Raw genomic sequence first — 22,206 nt, 5'->3', positions numbered from 1 at the left:
GGACCGCAGCTCCCGCATGTCCCGCAGCGAGCGGGACCGCAGCTCCCGCAGGGAGCGGGACCGCAGCTCCCGCATGTCCCACAGCGAGTGGGACCGCAGCTCCCGCAGGGAGCGGGACCGCAGCTCCCGCATGTCCCGCAGCGAGCGGGACCGCAGCTCCCACAGCGAGCGGGACTGCAGCTCCCGCATGTCCCACAGGGAGCGGGACCGCAGCTCCCACAGCGAGTGGGACCGCAGCTCCCGCAGGGAGCGGGACCGCAGCTCCCCCATGTCCCACAGCGAGCGGGACTGCAGCTCCCCCATGTCCATGTCCCGCAGGGAGCGGGACCGCAGCTCCCCCATGTCCCGCAGGGAGCGGGACCGCAGCTCCCCCATGTCCCGCAGCGAGCGGGACCGCAGCTCCCACAGCGAGCAGGACTGCAGCTCCCGCATGTCCCGCAGCGAGCGGGACCGCAGCTCCAGCATGTCCCACAGGGAGCGGGACCGCAGCTCCCACAGCGAGTGGGACCGCAGCTCCCGCAGGGAGCGGGACCGCAGCTCCCCCATGTCCCACAGCGAGCGGGACCGCAGCTCCCCCATGTCCCGCAGGGAGCGGGACCGCAGCTCCCGCATGTCCCGCAGCGCCCGGGACCGCAGCTCCCACAGGGAGCGGGACCGCAGCTCCCCCATGTCCCGCAGCGAGCGGGACCGCAGCTCCAGCATATCCCGCAGCGAGCGGGACTGAAGCTCCCGCATGTCCCACAGCGCCCGGGACCGCATGTCCCACAGCGAGCGGGACTGCAGCTCCCGCATGTCCCGCAGCGAGCGGGACCGCAGCTCCAGCATGTCCCACAGGGAGCGGGACCGCAGCTCCCACAGCGAGCGGGACCGCAGCTCCAGCATGTCCCACAGGGAGCGGGACCGCAGCTCCCGCATGTCCCGCAGCGAGCGGGACTAAAGCTCCCGCATGTCCCACAGCGTCCGGGACTACAGCTCCCACAGCGCCCGGGACTACAGCTCCCACAGCGCCCGGGACTACAACTCCCACCGGTCCCACAGCGCCCGGGACTACAGCTCCCACAGTGCCCGCGGGTGCTTATCGGATCGCGGAGAAAGGCCTGGAAGGAGCGGCCGTAGCGGTGGCCGCCGCCGCGGGCCCGGCCCGGCCCGGCTGAGCGCTGCGGCCGGAGGAGGTTTCGTGCGCGGCTCCTGCGGGAGCGCCTCGGGCAGGGCCGCGCAGCGCGGATCGCGGCGTTGATGTGCGCTTTCTCCCCCGCAGCAGCAGCAGCAGCAGCAAATGGCAGCGCTAGGCAGACCCTGCCAGGGCATCCCGGCGGGCCCGGCCGTGGAGCTCCCCGCGGCGCCCGCCGCTGCCCCGGACCGCCTCGGCCCTCAGCCCTTAGCCGGCGGCCACGGCCGTCTGCAGCCACCCGGGATGCTCATGGCAGGGATCGGAAGCGACGGCGTGGACGGATCCTCCGGCCTGTGCCTGCAGAGCAGCTTCGAGCTGGCCTCCCTGGCCGCGCTGGGGAGCCACAGCGCGGGGCTGGCGGCGGCCCCGGGGAGCTCCTTCAGCAGGAGCCGCAGCCAGTAAGTGCCGGAGCCCTTCCCGCACCGCCGGGCCGGCAGTGGGGAGCCGCGGCGGCTGCTTGGCCAGGCCGCTGGGATTTGTTTCTTTTGTAGCTGGTGGGAGGTTAGAAAATTGTGTTGTGCTCGGCTAAGGACCTTGAAGCTGGCTGGTGGGGGATGAAGGATTCTTTTAAAAGGCAAGATGGAGTGTATCATCATTGCATACTTTCAAACTTATTTATTTGTTTCAGTATTTTTTTAAGTATCCCTGTGATACAAAGTGTTAACAGATTCAAGCTGGGTCATGTGTTGCTTCTTGAAATGTTTGAATTTTAGCAAAAATTGGTCTTGGCCCTTGTGGAAAACTAAATTATGAAAAGAGAAAAAGTTAACGTGGAATTCTGTTCAGAGAACTGAGCAATTACAGCTGCCTTTGACTTCCTTTGGAACAAATTGGCCATTTATTGTCCCAAACTTTTACTCCCATCACAACTGGTGGCATACTGTGACTGTTGATCTTAGATGAAATTTTCAAAGGGAGGAAAATACTGTTTGAAAATAACCGTGTAACCAAAAGATAAGATTAGAAGCCAAGTAACTGTTTTTCTTTTGTAGTGTCTCTGTGCGATGTGGAAAGAAGCATAAGCTAGAAGAAGAGGCAGAAGGGTAAATTAATTTGTCTTTTATAGCCTGAAAAATCCTGATTTGCTTTTTGTTTTGTAAAAGATTTGAGCACATCTCACCTACAATACAAATAGGAAGGAAATCTATCATTTTCCATTTGGAACTCTTCTTTTGAATTGCACATGAGCCCAAATCCATTTCTATTACCTAATTAATTGTGTGGCACTGATTTTCCTGAATAGGTACTCGCATTTTACTAAGAGCAATGTGGATTTATTTTCTTTGTTGAGGTTGCTTTGCCATAGTGCGTCAATGCTGCTGAAATGCACTTTACATTTGTTCCTATAGAGTGCCACATTTCTTTTTCTGACAATTGTAAACTTACTTTGTTTCCTAGCTGTCCTGTGCGGAAGAAGAGACTGACAGGAGCCAAAAATTGCCCTTTGAATCCCAGCACTGAAGAATGGATTCTTTGTGCAGGTCAGCAGGCAGCTGGGGAGGTAGCAAGTCAGTATGGTGGCAGCGGTCCTGAAACTGCCATGTTAGAAATTCCCTGTGAAGAAATGGATCAGACAATGGGGGAACAGCAATGCGAGGTTGCTCGCAGGAAACTTCAGGAAATTGAGGACAGGTAAATGCAGGGATTGAGTAGCCTGGCTTTGCTGAGCTTTCCCTTTTTTGGTGGGCATTCAGGGGTAAATCTAGCACTCAGCAGTGTGATAACACTGCTGTAAGTCTGAGGTGAACTTTTTGTTCAAATGATTTCATTTTAGGCTACCCATGGTTCTGTGAATCTTCAGATTGATCTGAAACGGAGGGTGCTAGAGCAGGAGATGCTGAGTAAATAACACCCTGCTCACAATCATTATGCAGCTTCAATATACCATAATGGGGTTTAATGCTCTTCTGTGAGCATCCAGAAGCTCAAATTCTAACATCTACCTGCTCAGGCTTGAGTTCAATTTTTTTCAACCAACTGCAGCTTGTTCTGTGATACAAATTTAAAATAGATGTGAATTTGTCAGTGGAGAGGGGGCAGCATGAACCAGAGAGGTCTCTCTGCACACATGCAGTAAGGTTGAGATTCATCTTGGTGATGGTGTGACGTGGGGTAATTGGGTGGCTATAGACAGTCTGCTGTAGTGTTTTAATAAATTTACGGTGCATTCTGGCCCTTGAAAGATTTCTGGGAATGGCATGTGTATGTATTAGTTGATTGCAGAGGAGCTTGTATTCCAAAATATCTAAAATGACCACTGCAAATTATTGGAAAAGCCAAAAGTTATAGAAATTTTAAAACAGGATTTTTGGTAGATTACTCCATAGATGGTGCAAAAGGAGAAGCAAGGTACTGTTAGACTGTTATTTTTTTAATGAGAAAATCAGAGTAGTGAAATCTGTCTCTAATATCTATGTCTGCTTTGGTCTTCTTGGAGAATTGTTCCCTATTCTTCCCAGCTACACTGCTAAATTTTCTGTAAAACAAAAACCAAAAACAAAGGAGATGCTTCCATTTGTTCTAAACACTTCAACAATTTGTGCTGATTTAATCTCAGAAGCTGGCACAGTATTGTGAAAAGCTGTTTTCAGTACCTTTGCAGTAATTCTCAAGGTCCACTTTGGGGAATTGAGCAGGTGAAGCAGCTGCATAGCTGAGACTCACTTGTGTAATGTGACTGAATCATACAGTTTCCCTTGTTTATTTTCTCTCAGTGTATGTTTGCACTGACACTTCTGGGATAACAAAGGGGTAACAAAGCTAGCTCAGGTACCAGAAGTGGCATTGCTGCTAAAGTGGCTTCTGTGATGAGTCTTTGTCAGGGTATTTTGGCCCAAGAGAGACTCATGGCCCTGCTGCTTCTGGTACCCAGCCTAGGTCAGAGATCTGCACAGAGCAGAGCACGTAGATGTGACTGTAGTCTGCAGTGGATGTTCCTGATAACAGTATGCTCAATAGTGTTTATCTCCCTCTTCCCCCTCCATTCCTAGGATAATTGATGAAGATGAGGAAGTTCATGCTGATGGAAGTGTTAGCAATCTGCCCACTCTTATCCTGTCAGATACCCTTAAGAAAGGGATGAAGAGGGATTTTGGTGAAGTCCTGACAAAGAAAATAATAGAATCTATGTAAGTTCTGGAGGAAATCACGGTGCTACGTAGCTAACATGCAAATGAAAAGAGAGACCTTGTTTCATGTTTATGGAGATATCCTTGATTACTGCATGATGCAGCCAGCATTGTATAACAGACCATTCATCTGGTTAAAAATAGGAAAAACTGTCCTAATGTACAAAAGAAATAAGTGTAACTGTAGTGGTCATCAAGTATGTGTTGGTACTCCTCACGCCTACAGAGTGAAATTTGTTGAGTGAACCAGTATCAGTTTTGGTTTCATGTATATGAATTTCCAAAATGAGAAGATCTTGAAGTGTGACCAACAGTGGTCAAGTTTGGTGCAAAAAAGAGAGGAAGTACAGGATTAGAACTAGAAATGATGGAACTAGTTAGGGAAGAGGAAATTTAATGGGGGGGGGAAGGTATATATTTCTGGAATGTGGTCTCAGGCTAGCTCAAAGGATGAAGATACAGGTCTTCTGCATTTAATAGCTGTGCTTGGAGAACTTAAATTTCTTACTGAAACTCCATCCCTTCTAGGAGCCGTCCTTCTATGGAGCTTGTGCTTTGGAAACCTCTTCCTGAATTTATGACAGATAAACTGAAGTCTGTTTCTGTTAAGAACTTCAAGCAGCAGAGTACAGAAGTGTGTCAAGCTAAGCAGCCAATACCAAGAGCTCCTTTTGACCCACAGACTGAAACGTTCCCTGGATCCCAACAGACTGCCATGTCTCCAGATCCATATGCTAGTTTGGGAATATCTGGGTGTGCAGAAGAAGAAATGGAGTTGTAGATGCCAGATTTTAGACTGGAAGTGGTGAGCTTCTGATGCTTATTGCTGATGTTTTTTGATATTTTTTTCCTGGTTTGATGTGTGAATCTGAAGTTATATTATTTGTTTTTGTTTTCTTACTGTCATAAGCACACCACAATCATAGGGTGACCAGGAAACACCCTAAGATTTCTGTGTTCCAATCTGTTAAATATTCTTACTTTTATTGAAAAGGTAATTCAGAGGCCTTTGGAACAGGGAAGTTGTTTTCCATCTTGCTTCATGGTGAAATATCCTCTTAATTGCCCTTGGTAAAGCATAAAATCCAAATACTGAATGTAATTGTGGTTTAAGCCACACCCTCTTCTTACTGAGCCATTGAAACTGGTGCACATACTATGCTTGGCCATTTGGTTTAATTTGAGTTACAAAATGTAAAGGAAGAAGTATCTTCAAATCTAGTCACAGATAGAAAAGCAGTCCCTCTGGTAATACAGACTTTCACACCATCTTGTTTGTTTGAACTTGATGTAAACTCCGATGTAGGAATTACACAATCCCCATGGAGTAGTAGGGAGGGAATATTACAGCTGAGTTTAAGTCTTTTGCTTTGTAGAAAGTAAAGCCAGCAGTTATAACTTGCAGGATATCTGCTAACTTCAGTCATCTTTGGTTCATTGGCTTCTCAATTTTATTTGTGGGTTTTTGATGTTGCCCTCCCCAAACAATGCGAAATTTGGAGAAAATTGGTTCTCAGCAAAGAGATTCACATTTTATATTGTGCTGAGATTGTTTGTATGCATGGACTTGGAAAGTCAGTTGAAGACAGTGTAACTTCTGATGAAATCAGAATGGCATCCATTAATTTGGATAAACATGATGAGTAAATCAGATAACAGGGATAATGGCTGTTTGCTGCCATTAGGAGGGTCAAATGCTAGATTATTGTTTGTATCCAAGTCCCAGCCTTTGCTGGTGAAGTAAAGGAGATGCCTGTCTTTTTCCTGAGAGAATCTAGACATAAAATTTAAGCCACAGTATGTGCCAATAATATAGCATCACATTGTTTATATAGATGTATGCCAAAAGAGTATTCTACCCTGCACAGGGTGCCAAGGAAAGGAATTCACAATGAGTTATTGCTTGTACCTTTTCTCAATGCACAGCAGTTCCTTATGCTTAAGGTTCTCTTAACTTAAGGGTTTTATCTTTTGTTCATAAGTCCTTGAGCTTTCTCAGATACCTGAATTGAGGCTTTTCATAAGAAATCCCTTTCCAAGTAACAGGTTATATTCAGAGTCCTATGTCCCAGTCTGGTTTGGACATTTTGCTAACATAAAGCAGCAAAAGTACACAGTAACACAGTTCTCATGTAAGAAAATCTACTCTTCCTCTGCACAGCTAAAAGATAATCCTTGTCATAATATTCTTTACTGTTAAATAACCCATAGTTGAAAGCTTAAAATCTAACTTCTCTTTTTGCAGTCATCCTTTATTTCCTTCTGGTTGTTCAAAAGATACCTGTTTGTTAAACCCTGTTTATCTTGCTGCTTTTGTTGAAGGTTGTCTTAAATTTTCCATCTCATTGATAAAACATTTTAGAATTTCACTAAAAACACTCCAGCATTTGCTTAGGTATTACTCTGGAAACCAGTATACACCTGTACCATTCTGGAAGGTTTATTAAGTTGATGAACATGTGCAGCCTATCTTGCTATAATGCCCAATTTCATTTCAGGGTCTGCTATAAATCTTTTGCATGAGCTGTGTAAAACTTCTTATGTATTATTAAGCTGCTGAATGTCTTTAAAACCTACAGCCTTTGTCGTGCTCCAGTGCTTGAGTAGAACAAAAAACAGTCAGTTTGGAGAAGGCTGTAGTTACTGCAGGTAGAAAATGTGATGCCTCCAAGTAAGTAACTGGTTTTCAGCTTGCTGGATTATAGTGAAAGTTCAAAGTTGGAAAAGTATTTTGGGTGAAAGCTCTGAATCCTAAATAAACTGAAAAAAAAGGATAAAAATTTCAAAAATGTGATGAAACCATCTCAGCAACACTGAAACTGCAACAGAAGATGTAAAAAAATGTGGGAGGCATAAATACATCAAATGATGCAGTTGTTTTCCTCTTAAAAACACCAAATTATATATCAGATTTGCAGAATAAGAAATTGTTGTAGATGGCTTTTAAGCATACTTTTTTCCTGCTAGCTTTGTACCAAAGGTTGACTTTCAGAGGTGTCTTTCCTCTTAATTCAATGCCAATAGAGCATCCCTAGCCTGTTACCTACCATCTGAAACAAGAATAGAGTGGTGCACTGTTAACAAAGACTATGAGATGGAGAAAAGAAATTGTCTAAGAAGTTTGCTTTAATAGAAAATACTTGCTTTCATTTGTTCACAATGCATTTCTGCCCTTGTGATAGGAGACTGAGGTTGAGTTGCTTAAATTGAGAGAAGAGTGGGTTAGAGTGGGAAACAAGTGACAAGCACTGAGCAAGATCCTTGCTACAGCAATCACTTGGAGAGGGTCATTGGATGAGAGATCAAGCTGTGGGCATTTACACACTTCTGTATTTGTGAGTTTCATTTGTTGTTGTCTTCATTAAAAGACTTTTATTAATGCTGTTCACAAACAGGATGGCAAATGCGATGCAGTATTAGGAAAAACATTATTTTGAAATACGAAAGATCCGATTCTGGTCTGTCTTCTCTTGGGACCAAATCACCCTTTGTATGTCAGTTTTCAATAAATTTTCTAAAGTATTTTTTAGATGACTGTTTCATTCCTGGTAAAAGTGACAAAAATCTTGGGAGCCTATGTGCAGTCCTTCAGCTGGGCAGTAAAGTACTCCTCTGGCTTAAGAGTTGAATTTATGTTATGTCAAAGGCATGCCCCTTTTTTCCTCCACAGTATTCAGCAGGACAAGGGAAGGCAACAGCAGAATTGAATAAACCTGAAGCTGCCAGGAAGGAAGAGTTATTCTATCATGACCCAAAGGCCTCTGACAAAGCAATAGGGCTACCAATAAGTGTTGCTATAGCTTTTGTTTTGAGATAATTCATTTTACTTCAGAATAAAACTATTCAGAACTAAGCAAGCTAGGTATTCTTAATGTTAGAGAAGACTTTGAAATTCAGATTTTAGTAATTTTATTGGAAGGTAAGACTTTTGCTTTTTTTGTGTACCATATTACTGGACTTGATTCCAGTAGAAAATACTACTGTTTATAGGAATTCTGAATGGTAGTAGGCTTCTGCATGCCAAACAAGAACCGCTTCTGTGTTTTAGTGGAAGAGATCTCAGTATCTATTAACAGGCTGTTGTGGGACCCAGTTTCTGTAGCAAGTCAGGATAAAGCATGCCAAGTCCTGTCACCTTGAATGTTACTAAAACATCTCTGGTTTTCTTTCTTCCCCACCCCAAGTTATTTTTGTCAAAATGGAATGCAAAATGTGAAATAGCACTGAAACCAAGAAAAGCTGTGCCAACACCTGCAACAGCTCTCTTATTTTCAGTATGAAATTTGTCTCTCCAGCTGTTTTTAATATTGTGATAAATACTGGATACAGGAGCAAATGGATGTGGACAATGAGAAGTCCTGCTGTGGTATTTGAAATTAGCTCCTGACCAAGTGCCATTTGATGCTTCAGGACTTTTGTGTGGTAATACAGAATCTGTAACCATTTTCACACCATGTCTGTCTAGCACCCACCTCCCTTCAGACTGAGAATTTTGGACAGCATTACTGGCCACGTGGGTGCCACCACTGCCCTCATTTTTGAATATTCAGGCTTCAAGCTCCTACCACATGCCTGCCTTGCAGAGGCTAAAGGTTTTGCTCCAGTAGCTCTGGCCCTCACACAAACCCATCTACCCTACCCAGTGCCCCCAAAAGGGAACTGCTGAAGCATCCAGCTGCAGACACCTTATGAGCAGTGCTCCTCAATGCATTGTGGCAGGGTGAGGCACTGAGGGACCTGAACTTAAATTCTCCAAGGCCCAGATACTCTCCCCTCTCCACTGAGTTCTAAGGCAAAACAGGGTCAGTGAGCTGCACTGCATTTTAATTGCACCAATACAGTTAAATATTAAATGAACAAAGCGACTCTACATAGCAAATGGAAAACAAGCATTTAGTGAAGCTGTAAGACTTAGAGACTATTAAGGTCTAGCCCAGTTGACCATACATGAATATCCCAGTTTAGTTTTTGGTGTTAAAATGTTAACTGGAAATCAAACCATTTCTGGGTTCATGGAGAATGAGCAAGTTCTTGAGAAACAAACCTGCCTCTCTCCTAAGCCAACACTGACTGGGGGGTTGCCAGGGCAGGCCAGGACACCCTTGGCTTTTTCATACCATCTACTAGCATGGTAAAGATGAGAAACACTTTTCTGAACGGACTTGATTTTCCCCACATACACCCCCCAAAAGGGGCATTGCTGATATCTGCCAGGGCAGCTGTTCACAGGGAGTTAACACTACAGGTTAGACAGTGATGAGCTGGGGAAAGAGTTCCTTGGCAAAGCTGTCCTCCCACGCATGGTCAGTGCCAAGTGGAGACGATGTATCGCTGAAGGGTGACAGGGATCCTTCATACCCAGAGTCACTACAGCCATCCAACAGGTAGCTTGAGGCTTCAAGACTATGACAAGAAGAAAGCAGATGAGAAAAGCCCAGTTCAGGCATGAAGCTGTCTACAGGTTCCTTCTTCACAGACACTGGGACATCAGGGATGGCCTTGTCATCAGATGAAGAGAGGTTTTCTTTTTCAATTTTCACTAGCATGTTAGTTTGGTTGCCCACTTCAACAGGAATTTCCACTACTAGGGGTTTTGTATACACATGATCAAACCTTATGAGTTCATTAATGGCTTCCAGCTTAGCTGATGGGGACCCCAAAGAGGGAGAGACGGTGGTTGGTATGGAATTTGTTTCTCCAGAGACCTCTTCGTCCAGCTTTTCCAGGCACGTTGACTCTGAATCAGCATATTTGAGAAATAACTCTGGGTCCAAACTGTCCAGAAACCCCAAGAGGAGATCAGACTGCAAAATGAAAGACAGTTTTAGAGAGATAGTTTATTACTGTTGTAGCCAAACATCAAATGTGGCATCTATTACCTCCACGTGGAAGTTAATATTCTTGGTAAAACAACTGTGATTGCATCAGTATATATTATCAAACACACAGTTAAGGCAGTTTTCTTGCAGAAAATCACAGAATAGGCCAGGTTGGAAGGGACCACACTAGGTCACAGCTGGTCCAATTTCCCTGCTCAAGCAGAGTCATTGTGGAGCACATGGCGCAGGATTGCATCAGATGGTTCTTGACTGTCTCCAGTGAGGGAGACTCCACAACCTTCTGGGCAATCTGTGCCAGGGCACAGTCATTCTTTGCCTACAGCTTTTTTTGTAAAGGTACTGGCAAACCCCAGGGAATTATACATGCATTTGAGATTTACAGCCACTATTAGAAGCTCCTTGAGATCTCGTACCCATCAAGTACAAACAGCACAGCGCCTGCTGGCTACACAGAGCACAAACCAAAACCTGCCTCAGGCAGACTTGCACATGACTAAAGCTCTGGGGACTGGGTTTTTTCATGTGGGTGTTGCTGAACACTTGTACTTACTGGACATACGCTAACACAGCTGTTCTGACATGGCATTCCAAGATTTGGAATGAATGGAAATCATCAAATGATTTAACATCAAAACGTTACAACACAAGTCTTAAATCTACAGTGGTTCCAAATTTCATGGGCAATTTTTATAGGACTGGATGCTCACCTCAGAGTCTGAAGAGTCACTGCCATCAGAATCCATGTGGAAACTATCAGAAATGGTGACTGCTGGGCCTGCACCTGCTGCAGAGGAACACGTAGTCTGAGTGCTGCGGACTCAGCGGACCCGGTCACCAATCCGATCTCATCCACCTGGGATTCCTTCACAACCTGTACCAAGACAAAAACTCAGTCACTGCAAATGTTCTGGCAGGCACCACAGTACATGATCTTCAGGATCATCATTTTTCTGATAAGGTTTCCAACACAAAATTCTCTATTTGCTTGTTCTGTAGGTACCTGAAGCTAAGGTAATTTCAAAGTTAGCTGAAGCTTGCACTTTACTTTGTTTGACACTTTTAAACGAAAGCCTGACCCTTCTCCACCACATCTGAGACACATCTACGTTACTGTAACAGTTTTGGCTTCACTTCTGTAAGGTAAAAAACCAGAGAAAACTGTCTTTGAACAGCCGGGAACTAGTCAGCTTTCTACATCCCACGTTACCCATTTCGACGTGGCACCCGCGGAGTTTCAGGCCAGCCTCCATATGGAGGACAAAGGTATTTCCGGCATATCCCTGCCCACAGCTCCGAGGCTGCCCGGGGAGCGGGGCAGCTCTGCCCACGGCGGGGCGGACACGCCAGCAGCGCGGCTCACCTGGAACTCGTCACCCTCCTCCTCCTCCGTCTTCAGAGCATCTAAACCCAGGCGGCAGCGGAGCTCCTGGTTCTCCCGTGCCAGGTTACACGTCCTTTCTCGCAAGAGCTGGTTCTCCCGCAGCAGCTTCTGGTTCTGCAAAGAGCCGTGAGGCAGGAAGGCCACTCCACTCCTCCTCCTCCATTCCCTTATCTCCCCCAGCCTCTTACCTCCTCCTCCAGCTCCACCACCTGCTGCTCCAGCTCTGTCATCCGCGCCTTCTTCCTGTCGCGGGCACTCTGTGCCGCCACGCGGTTCTTCAGCTTCCTGCGGGGCAGAGCGGCCGTCAGCGGGACACTTTACACCCACCAAGTACAGCCACAGCCCTCCCGGCGCGCCCCCACTCACCTGCGCAGCGCCTTCTCCTCCGGGCTCAGATGCGTGAGCCGCTGCCGCTTGCGGGCCGGCTGCGCGGTCTCCATCCCCGGGAGGCCGGGGTCGGCTCCTGCCGGCAGGACAACGGAGAGATGCCGGGCAGCCGCGGGGCCGGGAGCCTCAGCCGCTTTGCTAGGGATGAGGAGCAGCCGCGGGGCCGCGGCACCGGGCAGCGCTGCCATGGCGGCACAACAGGACAGCGGACACGCCGCCGGCGTCACCAGCGCCGCCGTCTGCGCCCCGCGCCGCCCCGCCCGGATTTCTACCATCGTGGCTCTCGCTCATTGGCTGCGAGGCGTGACGCCAAGGCCGGGAGAGCCCGTGATTGGCCCGAGGCCGCGAGCAAGGGGGGAAGCGAATTGCATCAGACATGAGGGCTGCGGGCGGTGTGGCGCTGGCGAGGGGCGGGGCTTGCGAACGGCTGTGGGGCCGAGCGGGGCCGTGAGGGGCCGGAGGGACCCGGGGGACCTGTGCCACCCGTGCCGTGCCGTGCCGTGCCCTGCCGTGCCCGCCATGGCGATGGCTGAAGTTGACCGGTTCCTTGAGGAGGCAGTGAACCAAGCCTAACGTGGCGATACAGCTGAAGTCGCTCTTTGGTCTCCTTTCCGGAGCCGGTCTGTCACAAATTGTCACAAGCATAACAGGTGTCACGAATGGAGCTGTAGCAGATGCTGTAAGAATGAGCTTTTTAATCTAAGAAGACCAAAAAGCAGCGAGATTAGCGATTGATGAGTGTGAGCTGCAGGGGACCGTGCAGGAATCCCTCGGGGGTGTCACACCCAGGCAGTTCTGAGAAGCAGCGGTGCTGTGAGGGAGTGAAGTGAGCACTTCTGTGGTGTTTGACGAAGGAAATCACCCTGCCGTGGTGGGTTGGTGTCAGATCTGATAGATCTGGGGTTCAGACAAAAGTTTTGTAGGTGGAAAGCCGAGAAATACTCTGCCCGTGGGAATGCAGGTGTTCAGCAACCTGCGGGCAGCGAGGCACAGCCGTGCCGGGCACCGAGGGTGTTTGCACTGCCGGCAGCTCAGCGCCTGGAGCTTTCCGCCTTTCCACTTGTGACAGTTGCCAACGACCTGAATAGTTATGAAATGTCGAGACTTTGGCTGCTCACAATTATTTCTGAAAGCCATTTGTACATTGGTTTTAAATTAGTTGAGATGTTAAACACTAAAGGAAAACACAAGCTTTAGAAGATCAAAGACACTGGTGTGCTGGTTTGGCATTACTCCAGCACTGGAGTTCTGCCAGGCTTTCATGATACAGAGAACAAACTGCATTTGTGAGCTCGTGTTTGTTCTTTTCTTACGCACTGCAGCATGACATTGAGCTAAGGCTGAAAGTTCATCTTTCTACTTTGACACCTTTGTGAAAAACATGGCGATTTTTCAATAAGCCTTTTAATCAGAGTGCAAAAAATTGTTCATTTGGGTCCTGCTAAGCCCCTGAGATACTGGCCATTGGAGATACTGCTTCTCTTTTGTATGTCTCTTCTGGATTTGGACTCATGTTTCTTCTGTAATTCTAATTCCCACTTTCAAGTGTTACTTTTTTCTACCAAAATGCAGATTCAGTATTAATAACTGCTTCTGATTTCAGACATCCATTTCAAGTTGCCCTTATTTGCAAGAAAAGTGTTGAAGGGGGTGAACAGGGTTGCCATACACTGTTGATTTGTAATATTTACAGCTATATCGGGGAGATCTGATTTATCATTATATAATTTATCATAAAGATATCCATATGTCTTGGTATTATGAATGAAGAAAAATCCTAACCTTCAGTTTGCAGGTGATTTAATTTTCTTATTTAATTTTATGTGGAACCAGAGTCCATGAAAAGCATGCTTCCTTTTGCAACATGGGCCTGTGATCTTGAATAAACCACAGAAGTGCAGGGACATATGTGCAAGTAGTGGTGCCTGAGCTACTTCACAGTGATGTGTCACCAACAAAAATGGAAGCTGCTCTTGGCACTGGTGGTGTCCATTGTTACTGAATATAATAACAGCATCCATTAGTGTTGGCAGTAATAGCTAGCAAAGGAAGGGCATGACACCCTGCATTCTAGTCCCGTTGAATGGTTTTAGTAGTACTAAGAAGATGGTGCAGTTGCTGAGAATATATTTAGGCTCACAAATACTATGTTAATCACTACCATTAGGATATATAAAGTGTTTTATTAAATTTATGGTTGAGTCACTGGGTAAGAGAGAGCCTAAGAAAAGGTCCATAAAGTTGGTCTTACACTATGACACCCTTTCAAAGAGTTTTAACAAAAAGGCTTCAAGTTTAATTCTGATTTCTACTCTTTTTTTCCCCCTTCACTGTTTACACATTCCGGTCTTTGTATTTTTCTTTTTTTCAGTCATTGGATTTAATCCTGTGATCCACGTGACTCAAGAATGCTTCTCACCCTGCCTTCACCCCACTGGGGGGTTCAGCACTACCACCAGGGATGTGCCAATGAGGATACTGTTTGCTGTCCTGCCAGAAACCACATTAGTTCCTGCTAAAATAGCTTTATGTTTTATGTTCCAGGTGGCCAACCCACCAGAGGAAATAATTTTGTTTAACGAAGGTGGAGAGGCTTTCCCTTGTGTAATCTCAGATACAGAGAAAGAAATGTGTGTTCAATGTTATCTACACATGAAAAAAGGGGGAATAGAGGAGGAAAGTAAAATGGAAGAGGGGGGCATAGAGAAAAGATTACCTGACAATCATAATCTGAGAAAGAGCTTGCTTGCCAAATGTGTGTCTGAAAATACTTGGATGGTGGCCCAGGCCTCCAAGTTCTTGACAACAGCTGGAGTGTTCCCATTCCCATATCAATAGCTGATTAAATGAGAAGAGAACCTGTTTAGCAGCCTAAAACAAGGTAATTCAAAACCTGTAAACTAATTTTACTTATTCTTAAATGTTGTCATTACACATTTGGATTCAGGAGTGCATCTTTCAAAGTTTTAGTGCTCTCAGTCTCAGGGAATATGCAGAATCTGTATCCTCTGGCTACTGCAAAGAACTGCCACCCTGCCTGCATGGCTTTCCTTTCTCTTAACACTGCCACAAGCAAGCCTTTCAGAAAGGTGATTTTCACTCTGCTCTCATCCCTTCTCCATTAATACTTAATAAGTTATTGGGATTCTGCTTCACTGGCTTCTGTGATTGTTCTCAGGTTGTTCCATCCTTTCCAACACCAGGTTACCACCAGAAAAGCATGGAAAAGACACAGTCAGTTCAACTTTAAACCATGATTCTCCTAACATATGTGTGCCCTGCATTCCAGTTCCCTATCCTCCTGTCCTCATGTTCCACCCACATGTTACTGGTACTTCCAACTACCCAGAATTTCAAGGAAGAGTGAGGTAAGTCTGCCTGAGATCCATCTTGGATCTTGGTTGTGGCCAAAGGCGTAGGCTGGAGAGTCTTACTTGGTCTCTTTATGGTTCATTCCTCTGACCTAGCTGATTGTAGTACACCTGTACCTGAAGTGACTCCTGTTACACTTCTAATACCTTCAGGTCTTCTTGCTGGAGTTCTGTCTGTATTTTCCCCATAGCAGTGTCCCAAGCACTGCAGGCAGCATCAGCTGGCTCAGGCAGCCCATATCCCATCACAGAGATGTCTCAAATGCCCCTTTGTAGGGTTATCTGCCTCCCCATGCAATAGGGTTGGTTCTCCCATCACCATAGTCAATTAAGGCTTGCTTCTGATTCACAAAAGAAGTCTGAGTTAACTCAGGCAACACTATCAGTGTTTTTGGAAAAAATTCTGCAAGTTGATTAGAAATTAGGCCTTTTATAAGGCTTTTCTTCAGGAAAAGAGGGTCTCCCTTCAGTGCTACAGGAATTCCCAGCAGCCATAGGCACTGAGGTTCACCTTGGAGCCTCTTTGGGTAGTTCAATTCCATTGCCCACATACAAAGAGGTTGTGCCCTATTCCAGGTTTAATGGTAGCTTAGCAGCAATAAATTTCAATGCACTACCTCATAAAAAAAAGGAGATTAGGAGTACACTGCTCAAAAGCCAGGTGTAGATGCATGTATAGCAACTGATTAACTTCTAGAAAATATGAACCTCCTTTGTGGCCTTCTTCTTTAGTGGCCTCTTTGCATCACAGATTGTTTGGCAAGAAAATAATCTCATGTTTCACAGCTTCTAACATTTTGTGTGTGTAATTCCTTTTGCTATTGTTACAGAACACAAGATGAGAGATTTTTCTTAAAACGGTCTAATGATATGTTGTCTTTTTGAGTGATAACAGTAAATTTGAGATCAAGCAATCTCTATAAAGGCTCACAATGTTCCTTGCATCCCCATAGTGTTTTTTTCCCCCCTGAATTTCACTTGCATTGTAATTCCAATTTGCTTCATTTTAGACTCCTCTGAAACTCAAGAATTCACTGGTATCAGGCAAGACCAGAAATTAACAAATGTATATAATTTTTTAGCAGTTGCAATTTTTTGCCAATTTACTATTTTTTTTCCAGAAAACTGACATGTTTATTAAACTGCAAAGGTCCCAGTGTAGAGACAGCTTCCTAATCCCTATCACACTGACAAGGAATGCTGATATAAAGGGAAAATCTATTCACTTACAAGGACATGGCAGTATTTTGAGATAAAGATCTCTTGATTTGATTCTTTCTGTCAGACAGAGAAGGAAATTTCTCATGCACATTCAGAGCTTGGAGCAAACCACTGATGGGAATTTAAAAGAAGACAAGATATCCACACCACAGTAAACAGAAAGACTGGCAATCCTATGCCCAGTTCTGGAAGAGTGAAAGGTTACTGGAAAACTCTGCAAACATTAGTAATGTAAATAGATCTTTATACATAGCCACTGGATGCCCTTGGGAAGGTTTATGCCATCTGCCAGTCCCTGAGAGACTCCAGCTGGGAATCAAGCAGCTTTGGTCCCTTAGCCAGGAAAATGAGCTCAGGTCAGGTAATCTGTTTGGTGGGTGCCCCTGATCTCTGCAGGAATCCCACAGGTCAAGAGCAGGTTGCAGTTGTCATTCAGGCTTTGCTTCTGGCTTCTGCTTCCAATCAATTTGGCTCATTCCCTTCCCACACCATTCTCCTATTGCTCTATTGATTCTGCTTCCATTGCATAGGTTCCCTTTCCATTTAAAAAGTCCAGCTGTTGGCACCTCTGGTCTTTTGCTGTGGTTTGTCTGGTTGTAGTACCTATTTCCATGTGTAGTACTACTTCATCACTTTGGCTTTTCTCTTTCTAGCTTGGTCCCAAGCACAGTGTTCCCCTGCAGGGTTCTCTCCTCCTGCTGGCAGGAAAATGTGAGCCAGAGAGTTGTGCAGAGTATGCAGGATTTGGAGATTCTGGGGGATGCCAGAGGAGTTGTGCACAGAGAGGTGTTGTGCTCACCTGTGCACAACAGCTGTGCACAGAGAGGTGTTGTGCTCACCTCTGTACACTGATGCACGATGACACATTAGAGGTGGTAGTCACAAGCAAAAGAAAAAAGGTAAAGGTCCTACACTGACTTGAGATGATGCAGCAAGTGCATTGTTTGGGGTGAAGCTTTGAAAGTTCTGGGCCAGTACAGGAGAGACTGAACTTGCTGCTGTGCTGTCCCAGAGAAACAACAATGCTGTTCTGGGTTTTGTGCCAGTGTCTCACATGTTGAGCAAGCTCTCTGAGGAAAATACTTAACTTGAAATCTCACATACCTAAAAGCTCCTGTTCCAGTAAGTTTCTCTGTTTGCACATCCTGGTTCAGAACTGGAACCTCTTCTTGGAAAATACCCAGGGAAGTAAACAACCACGCTTAGGAAAACTTGATGGCTGCTTCCTGTTGGCAGAAGCCTGCTCTTCTTTGGAGCAGTGCCTGCATTCGAAAGGGGAAACATTTTCTTATTTCTTAGACCTTCCCTAGGCTTTGAAATTATTTTAGAAGTCCAGATCCCCTGAGAGTCCTGGAAGCTTTCTTGTTTTGTAATTTTGAATTTATTTCCTTATATTCTTCCATTTGGGTGCCTTTTTGTATACAGAACCCTGTCTCCAGCTGTCATGTGACCCTGTAAGAGAAGAGGAAATTATTAGGGAATGCCAAGTTAGGAATCAGTTCTGTTTCAGCATAGGTTCAACAGGACCCAGAATGTGGGGGATATTGTCAGAATCATCCATCTCCTGCCTGCTACATTTTTGATTTACTGACTCCTCAGAGGGCACAGGGTAGCAGCTGGTGCTCAGAGAGGGACAAGTCTATTATGGTTTGTCTCCGGTATCCTCACTGATTTGTTGTTGGCACTGACTTTAATGATAACATTTATGTAAATAGGCAGGGACAGCTAAAGACCTTAATCTACTAATTAAATAGATCCTATACTAATAGTTGAATGTGGAAAAAGAGTGTTTTAAGGTGATTAATTAAAGTGCCAGTCAGATTTTTTAACATAGGTGGGTCATTAATATAATAGGTAACCCAAGATGAAATAGACTAAGTAATTTCTTAACTCACTATCACATGAAACATATCCATTGTTAATGTGGGAGTTCCTTCATTTTAGCCAGTGACATTTGAAGATTGTTTTTTGCTTTTGGTACTCAGAAGCACTGAAATCTATTTTTTGGTTTTAGCATAGAGTTCTTCATATTGCAATTAGTATTAGCATCTGATACATCATACACTTTAACCATGTGGTTCAAATTTATTTTTCAATGTTTAAATATTATTCATTTTATATTATTGCTTGAACTAGGGCTTCATGAACAGCAGCTTGTACCCTATATTTATCCCAGAAACACTAATAGCAATGTTGAATTAAATACAGAAGTGTCAGTATCTAGATTGTATAAAAATATGTGAAATATATTGTATATATATATGTGAAATATACAGAGTGTGTTATTTATATTTAATTTCACTAGCAGCTTCTTCAGTATTATGAATGAAGAAACTGCTAAGCATTGACCTAATGAACACATGAAACTAACAGTAGTTAGGGATTTAGTGCAACTACAACTGAAAGTGAGTAGATGTGATACAGAGCAATCTCAGGAACACAGCAGCACAGTGAAAGATATTGGTATGGATGCATTTGAGGGTTTTTCTTGCAGAATGAATACTGAGAATCTTGGAAAATATAGCCCCAAATTTTTTCCAAGTCTGTTCTGTTCCAGCCACCCCTTGCAGAGATTTTAGATGACCAAAAAGCATATATAAATAGTTTCCTAAGTTTGTTTCTAAGAATTCTTTTTTTCTTCTTTTGGCAACATGATCTGCTGTAGCTGCCTGGTGAGGACTCTGAAGGAAAGCATCAAGCATGGCTGTATTGTCTTGCAACTCTTATTTGAGCTTGTACTGTGTATTGGGCAATAGTTTGCAAAAAGAAAGGACTGAATTTATCTAAATAAGGGTATTTTCAGTACAATCTACATAATTCAGTTTTACAGACCTGATTCATTATTATTTTTTCCCTTCAGTAGAAAATTACATGTGCAGAGAGGTGAAGGATTCCCCAATCACCATGTTTCTCCTTCATACAGATTTAAAAGACTACATGTTGTTTAAAACATTGGAAACCTTAAACTATTCAAACATTAACTACAAATTTTGTTCACGAAAAATTGTTATAATCAGAGTTGTTGTGGCTAGCCAGTTGGCCATTTTGCATTGCTTTGACTGTGATTTACTTGGACGAATTGCGTTTCCAAACCTTAAACAGCAAGAAGCAAAGCCACTTTCCACTTTTCCTAGTACAAATATCCGCTGATTTTTGTTACTTTAATTAAGCTGACAAGCTACAACGCTTTGTTACTTTAATTTAGAGTAATTGATGATAACGACGAAAGCATCACTTCTATAAATACAGGATGGGCTTTCAGGTCCAAAGTGCATCCAAAGCCTGCAGATGCTAGATGAAGAAGATGAAGAAGATGAAGAAGATGAAGAAGATGAAGATGAAGAAGATGAAGATGAAGAAGATGAAGAAGATGAAGAAGATGAAGAAGATGAAGATGAAGAAGATGAAGATGAAGATGCAAGGCTGTGGGAGATGTTTGAAGCCGTGTCCTGCTGCCGGACTCCTCCGCAGCGCCGGGCGCGGTGGCTCTCGGGGGACACCTGCCGGTGGCCGTGCCGCGGTGCAGCCGGCCCCTCCCCGGCCGGCGCCCGGCGGCGTCCGGAGCTGCCGCGGCTCCTTCCGAGCGAGAGCTCCGCAGTTCTCTGCGGGGTGTGGCTGAGCGAAGCTCTCAGTCAGCCCTAAAACTCTGTGCTGTGCAATTCTGTCTCAGGGAAAAAGGGCAGGCATGTACACGTCCTTGAATTTACTGGGAAAAGGACAGCACTTGTTACTATTGCTTATTAAGAGGTACACCAATATACTTTACTTAGGAAATAAGCTCTGCAGAGCAACATATAGGGAATGGGGGCAGTAGTCCGAGTTATCAGCTCCTGAAAACACCTGCACTGGGTGTGTGAATGAGACAACCAGGCTTTTTTATCCTCCCTATGGATAGCAGGTCTGCTCTGAGGAAATTGTTTTGGGCTTTTTCTATAATGTTCATCACATTGTGATTGTATATATAATGTATATATATTGTACATATATTATGTAGCTACTTCACTAACTCTGTTTTCTCTCAAGAGCAGAGGGAGGAGGGTTCTATAATATCCATTCCATTGCAAGGGAAATGAGATTTAGGAAATTCAGTGTCAAAAGCATCCTCTAGTGTTGATTGCCTGCTTCTGAGATAGAATTATAGAATTGTTTATGTTGGAAAAGGTCTGTAAGACAATTGAGTCCGACCATTCCTCCAGCACTGCTAAACCACTAAACCAGGTCGCCAGGTGCCACATCCACGCCTCTTTAAAATCCCCCAGGGCGACGGTGACTCCACCTCTATCCATGGCCCCCTGATCCAATGCTTGACAACTCTTTCCATGCAGAAATGTTCCCTAATATCCAATCTAAGCCTCCCCTGATGAAACCTGAGGTTTTTCCTCTGGTTCTGTCTCTAGTTACTTGAAAGAAGAGACTGAGTGCCTAGAGAATGCTTTCTCAGACCATTTGGCATTGTACATAATTTAGTTTTGCTCAAATCACAGCTCTCACTGTCCTCAGCTGTAGTTATAAATGCGTGAGACTTCAGTATTTAGACCCTGGGCCTCAGTTTGTTATTCAGGGGAAAAAAAAAAAAGAAAACATATCTGAAGTATTATGGCATAACTGAATTGTGAACTGTATACTGCCAACTGGGCAGGATGCCAATTAGAAATATTCGATGCTTTAATGATAGACAGTCCATTCTCTTCCTGTAACTTCCTGCTTGGATTTCTGCCCAAGTCGGGGGAACTTGGTGACCTGAGACCTAGTGCCTCATGTCACTCCTCAGTATTTGACTGTGAGGCTGCTCCAAGGCAATTTTGCTGTGTTTGTAGTCCAAGTGGAATGGATCAAATCTTCAGCAATTCTTATTTTGGGCATAGGATCTGTCCACTTACTGTATAGAGCCACATTCACATCTTTTTCCATAGGTAGTTTCCAGACAGTTTCAGCTGTTCCTAGGCTGATTGTAATATAGGAGGCTGTATGTTGACTGAGCATCAGTCATTTGCCTCATGGATGAAGGAAAATCAAGTAGAGGTAGTTTGCACTAAAGGGATTTAAAAAATGTTTCTATTTAGTACACTAGATGGCCATGCATTTCTGAAACTGTAGCGAAACATACCTGTAACCAAAAATTTGCACCTGTTGACCACATCTAAATTTGCATAGTGCACCACAGTGATGTCCCTTCCAGCTCCCTTTCTAAATATGGAATAGTTGTGTGGCCTTTGATCCACTGTGCCGTAGTGTTAGGTGGGTATTTTGTGGCTTACTGTAGGAGACCAGAGTGCATGGTCCTGCAATCCCTTCTTGACCTTTTGCCACTGAAGAAATCCTCCATAATGTGTTAATATTTGCTCACTGTGTCATGCTAAGAAAGACACTACCTTGGAACAAAGTATACCTGTAATAGAGTATATTTAGGAAAAGAGCGGGCCATTTGTAGGCTACGGTATTATTTCTTCTGCCAGTGAGTTAGGGCTGGGCTGTGTTTCCAAACATTGTGTTTCATAGCCAACAAGGGATCTTGGATCAGTTTGTCTCAATCCTCCTTGTCACTGAGTTATATTTTTAGGCTGTGCAACACCATGTATTAATGAGTTCCATGACTTAGCTGTACATACTTTTGATGGAAGAATGTGTAATTGGCTGACATCCAGTTCTTGTGGGAGACTGCAACAAAAATCATTACCAACACATTTCCCCCTCATAATTGATGTAG

At 44.8% G+C, this 22,206-nt stretch overlaps 3 protein-coding genes across 5 annotated transcripts; 2 read left to right on the top strand and 1 right to left on the bottom strand.

The window, feature by feature from the left end:
* The first annotated feature begins 1,077 nt into the window (after positions 1-1,077).
* Positions 1,078-7,821, top strand: CCDC117 (coiled-coil domain containing 117). 3 transcript variants are annotated; one of them, XM_085593166.1, is made up of 6 exons: positions 1,078-1,144; positions 1,271-1,569; positions 2,164-2,214; positions 2,570-2,803; positions 4,162-4,299; positions 4,828-7,821. In XM_085593166.1, exons 2-6 carry the CDS (start codon positions 1,277-1,279, stop codon positions 5,078-5,080), a joined length of 969 nt encoding a protein of 322 aa, XP_085449292.1. In that variant the 5' UTR covers positions 1,078-1,144; positions 1,271-1,276; the 3' UTR covers positions 5,081-7,821. The 3 variants fall into 3 exon arrangements, with proteins under 3 accessions (XP_085449292.1, XP_021400407.2, XP_085449291.1); XM_021544732.4 differs by having other exon boundaries at positions 1,078-1,569; XM_085593165.1 differs by lacking the exon at positions 4,162-4,299 and having other exon boundaries at positions 1,078-1,569.
* Positions 7,822-9,102: 1,281 nt separating this feature from the next.
* On the bottom strand, positions 9,103-12,150 carry XBP1 (X-box binding protein 1). The gene is made up of 5 exons (XM_021544734.3): positions 11,887-12,150; positions 11,709-11,805; positions 11,500-11,634; positions 10,847-11,010; positions 9,103-10,103 (listed from the first exon to the last, which is right to left on the bottom strand). The coding sequence occupies exons 1-5, from the start codon at positions 12,093-12,095 to the stop codon at positions 9,914-9,916; spliced, it is 795 nt and encodes a 264-aa protein (XP_021400409.1). The 5' UTR covers positions 12,096-12,150; the 3' UTR covers positions 9,103-9,913.
* A 4,584-nt stretch (positions 12,151-16,734) lies between these two features.
* Positions 16,735-20,286, top strand: LOC146766013 (uncharacterized). The gene is made up of 2 exons (XM_085593167.1): positions 16,735-16,855; positions 19,749-20,286. Exon 2 carries the CDS (start codon positions 19,788-19,790, stop codon positions 20,139-20,141), a length of 354 nt encoding a protein of 117 aa, XP_085449293.1. The 5' UTR covers positions 16,735-16,855; positions 19,749-19,787; the 3' UTR covers positions 20,142-20,286.
* Positions 20,287-22,206: the final 1,920 nt, after the last annotated feature.

The sequence above is a fragment of the Lonchura striata genome, chromosome 15 (assembly GCF_050655825.1).
Source record: "Lonchura striata isolate lonStrDom1 chromosome 15, ASM5065582v1, whole genome shotgun sequence".
Taxonomy (NCBI): Eukaryota; Metazoa; Chordata; class Aves; order Passeriformes; family Estrildidae; genus Lonchura; species Lonchura striata.
This window is presented reverse-complemented; position numbering and strand designations above follow the sequence as displayed.

Coding starts and splice junctions, on each gene's coding strand:
- CCDC117 (XM_085593166.1), top strand. CDS start 1,277: ATGGCAGCGCTAGGCAGACCCTGCCAGGGCATCCCGGCGGGCCCGGCC. Junction 2,215..2,569: donor CTAGAAGAAGAGGCAGAAGG/GTAAATTAATTT, acceptor TTTGTTTCCTAG/CTGTCCTGTGCGGAAGAAGA. Junction 4,300..4,827: donor AAGAAAATAATAGAATCTAT/GTAAGTTCTGGA, acceptor CATCCCTTCTAG/GAGCCGTCCTTCTATGGAGC.
- XBP1 (XM_021544734.3), bottom strand. CDS start 12,095: ATGGCAGCGCTGCCCGGTGCCGCGGCCCCGCGGCTGCTCCTCATCCCT. Junction 11,806..11,886: donor GAGGAGAAGGCGCTGCGCAG/GTGAGTGGGGGC, acceptor TCTGCCCCGCAG/GAAGCTGAAGAACCGCGTGG. Junction 10,104..10,846: donor GTGACTCTTCAGACTCTGAG/GTGAGCATCCAG, acceptor TTCATTTTGCAG/TCTGATCTCCTCTTGGGGTT.
- LOC146766013 (XM_085593167.1), top strand. CDS start 19,788: ATGCTAGATGAAGAAGATGAAGAAGATGAAGAAGATGAAGAAGATGAA.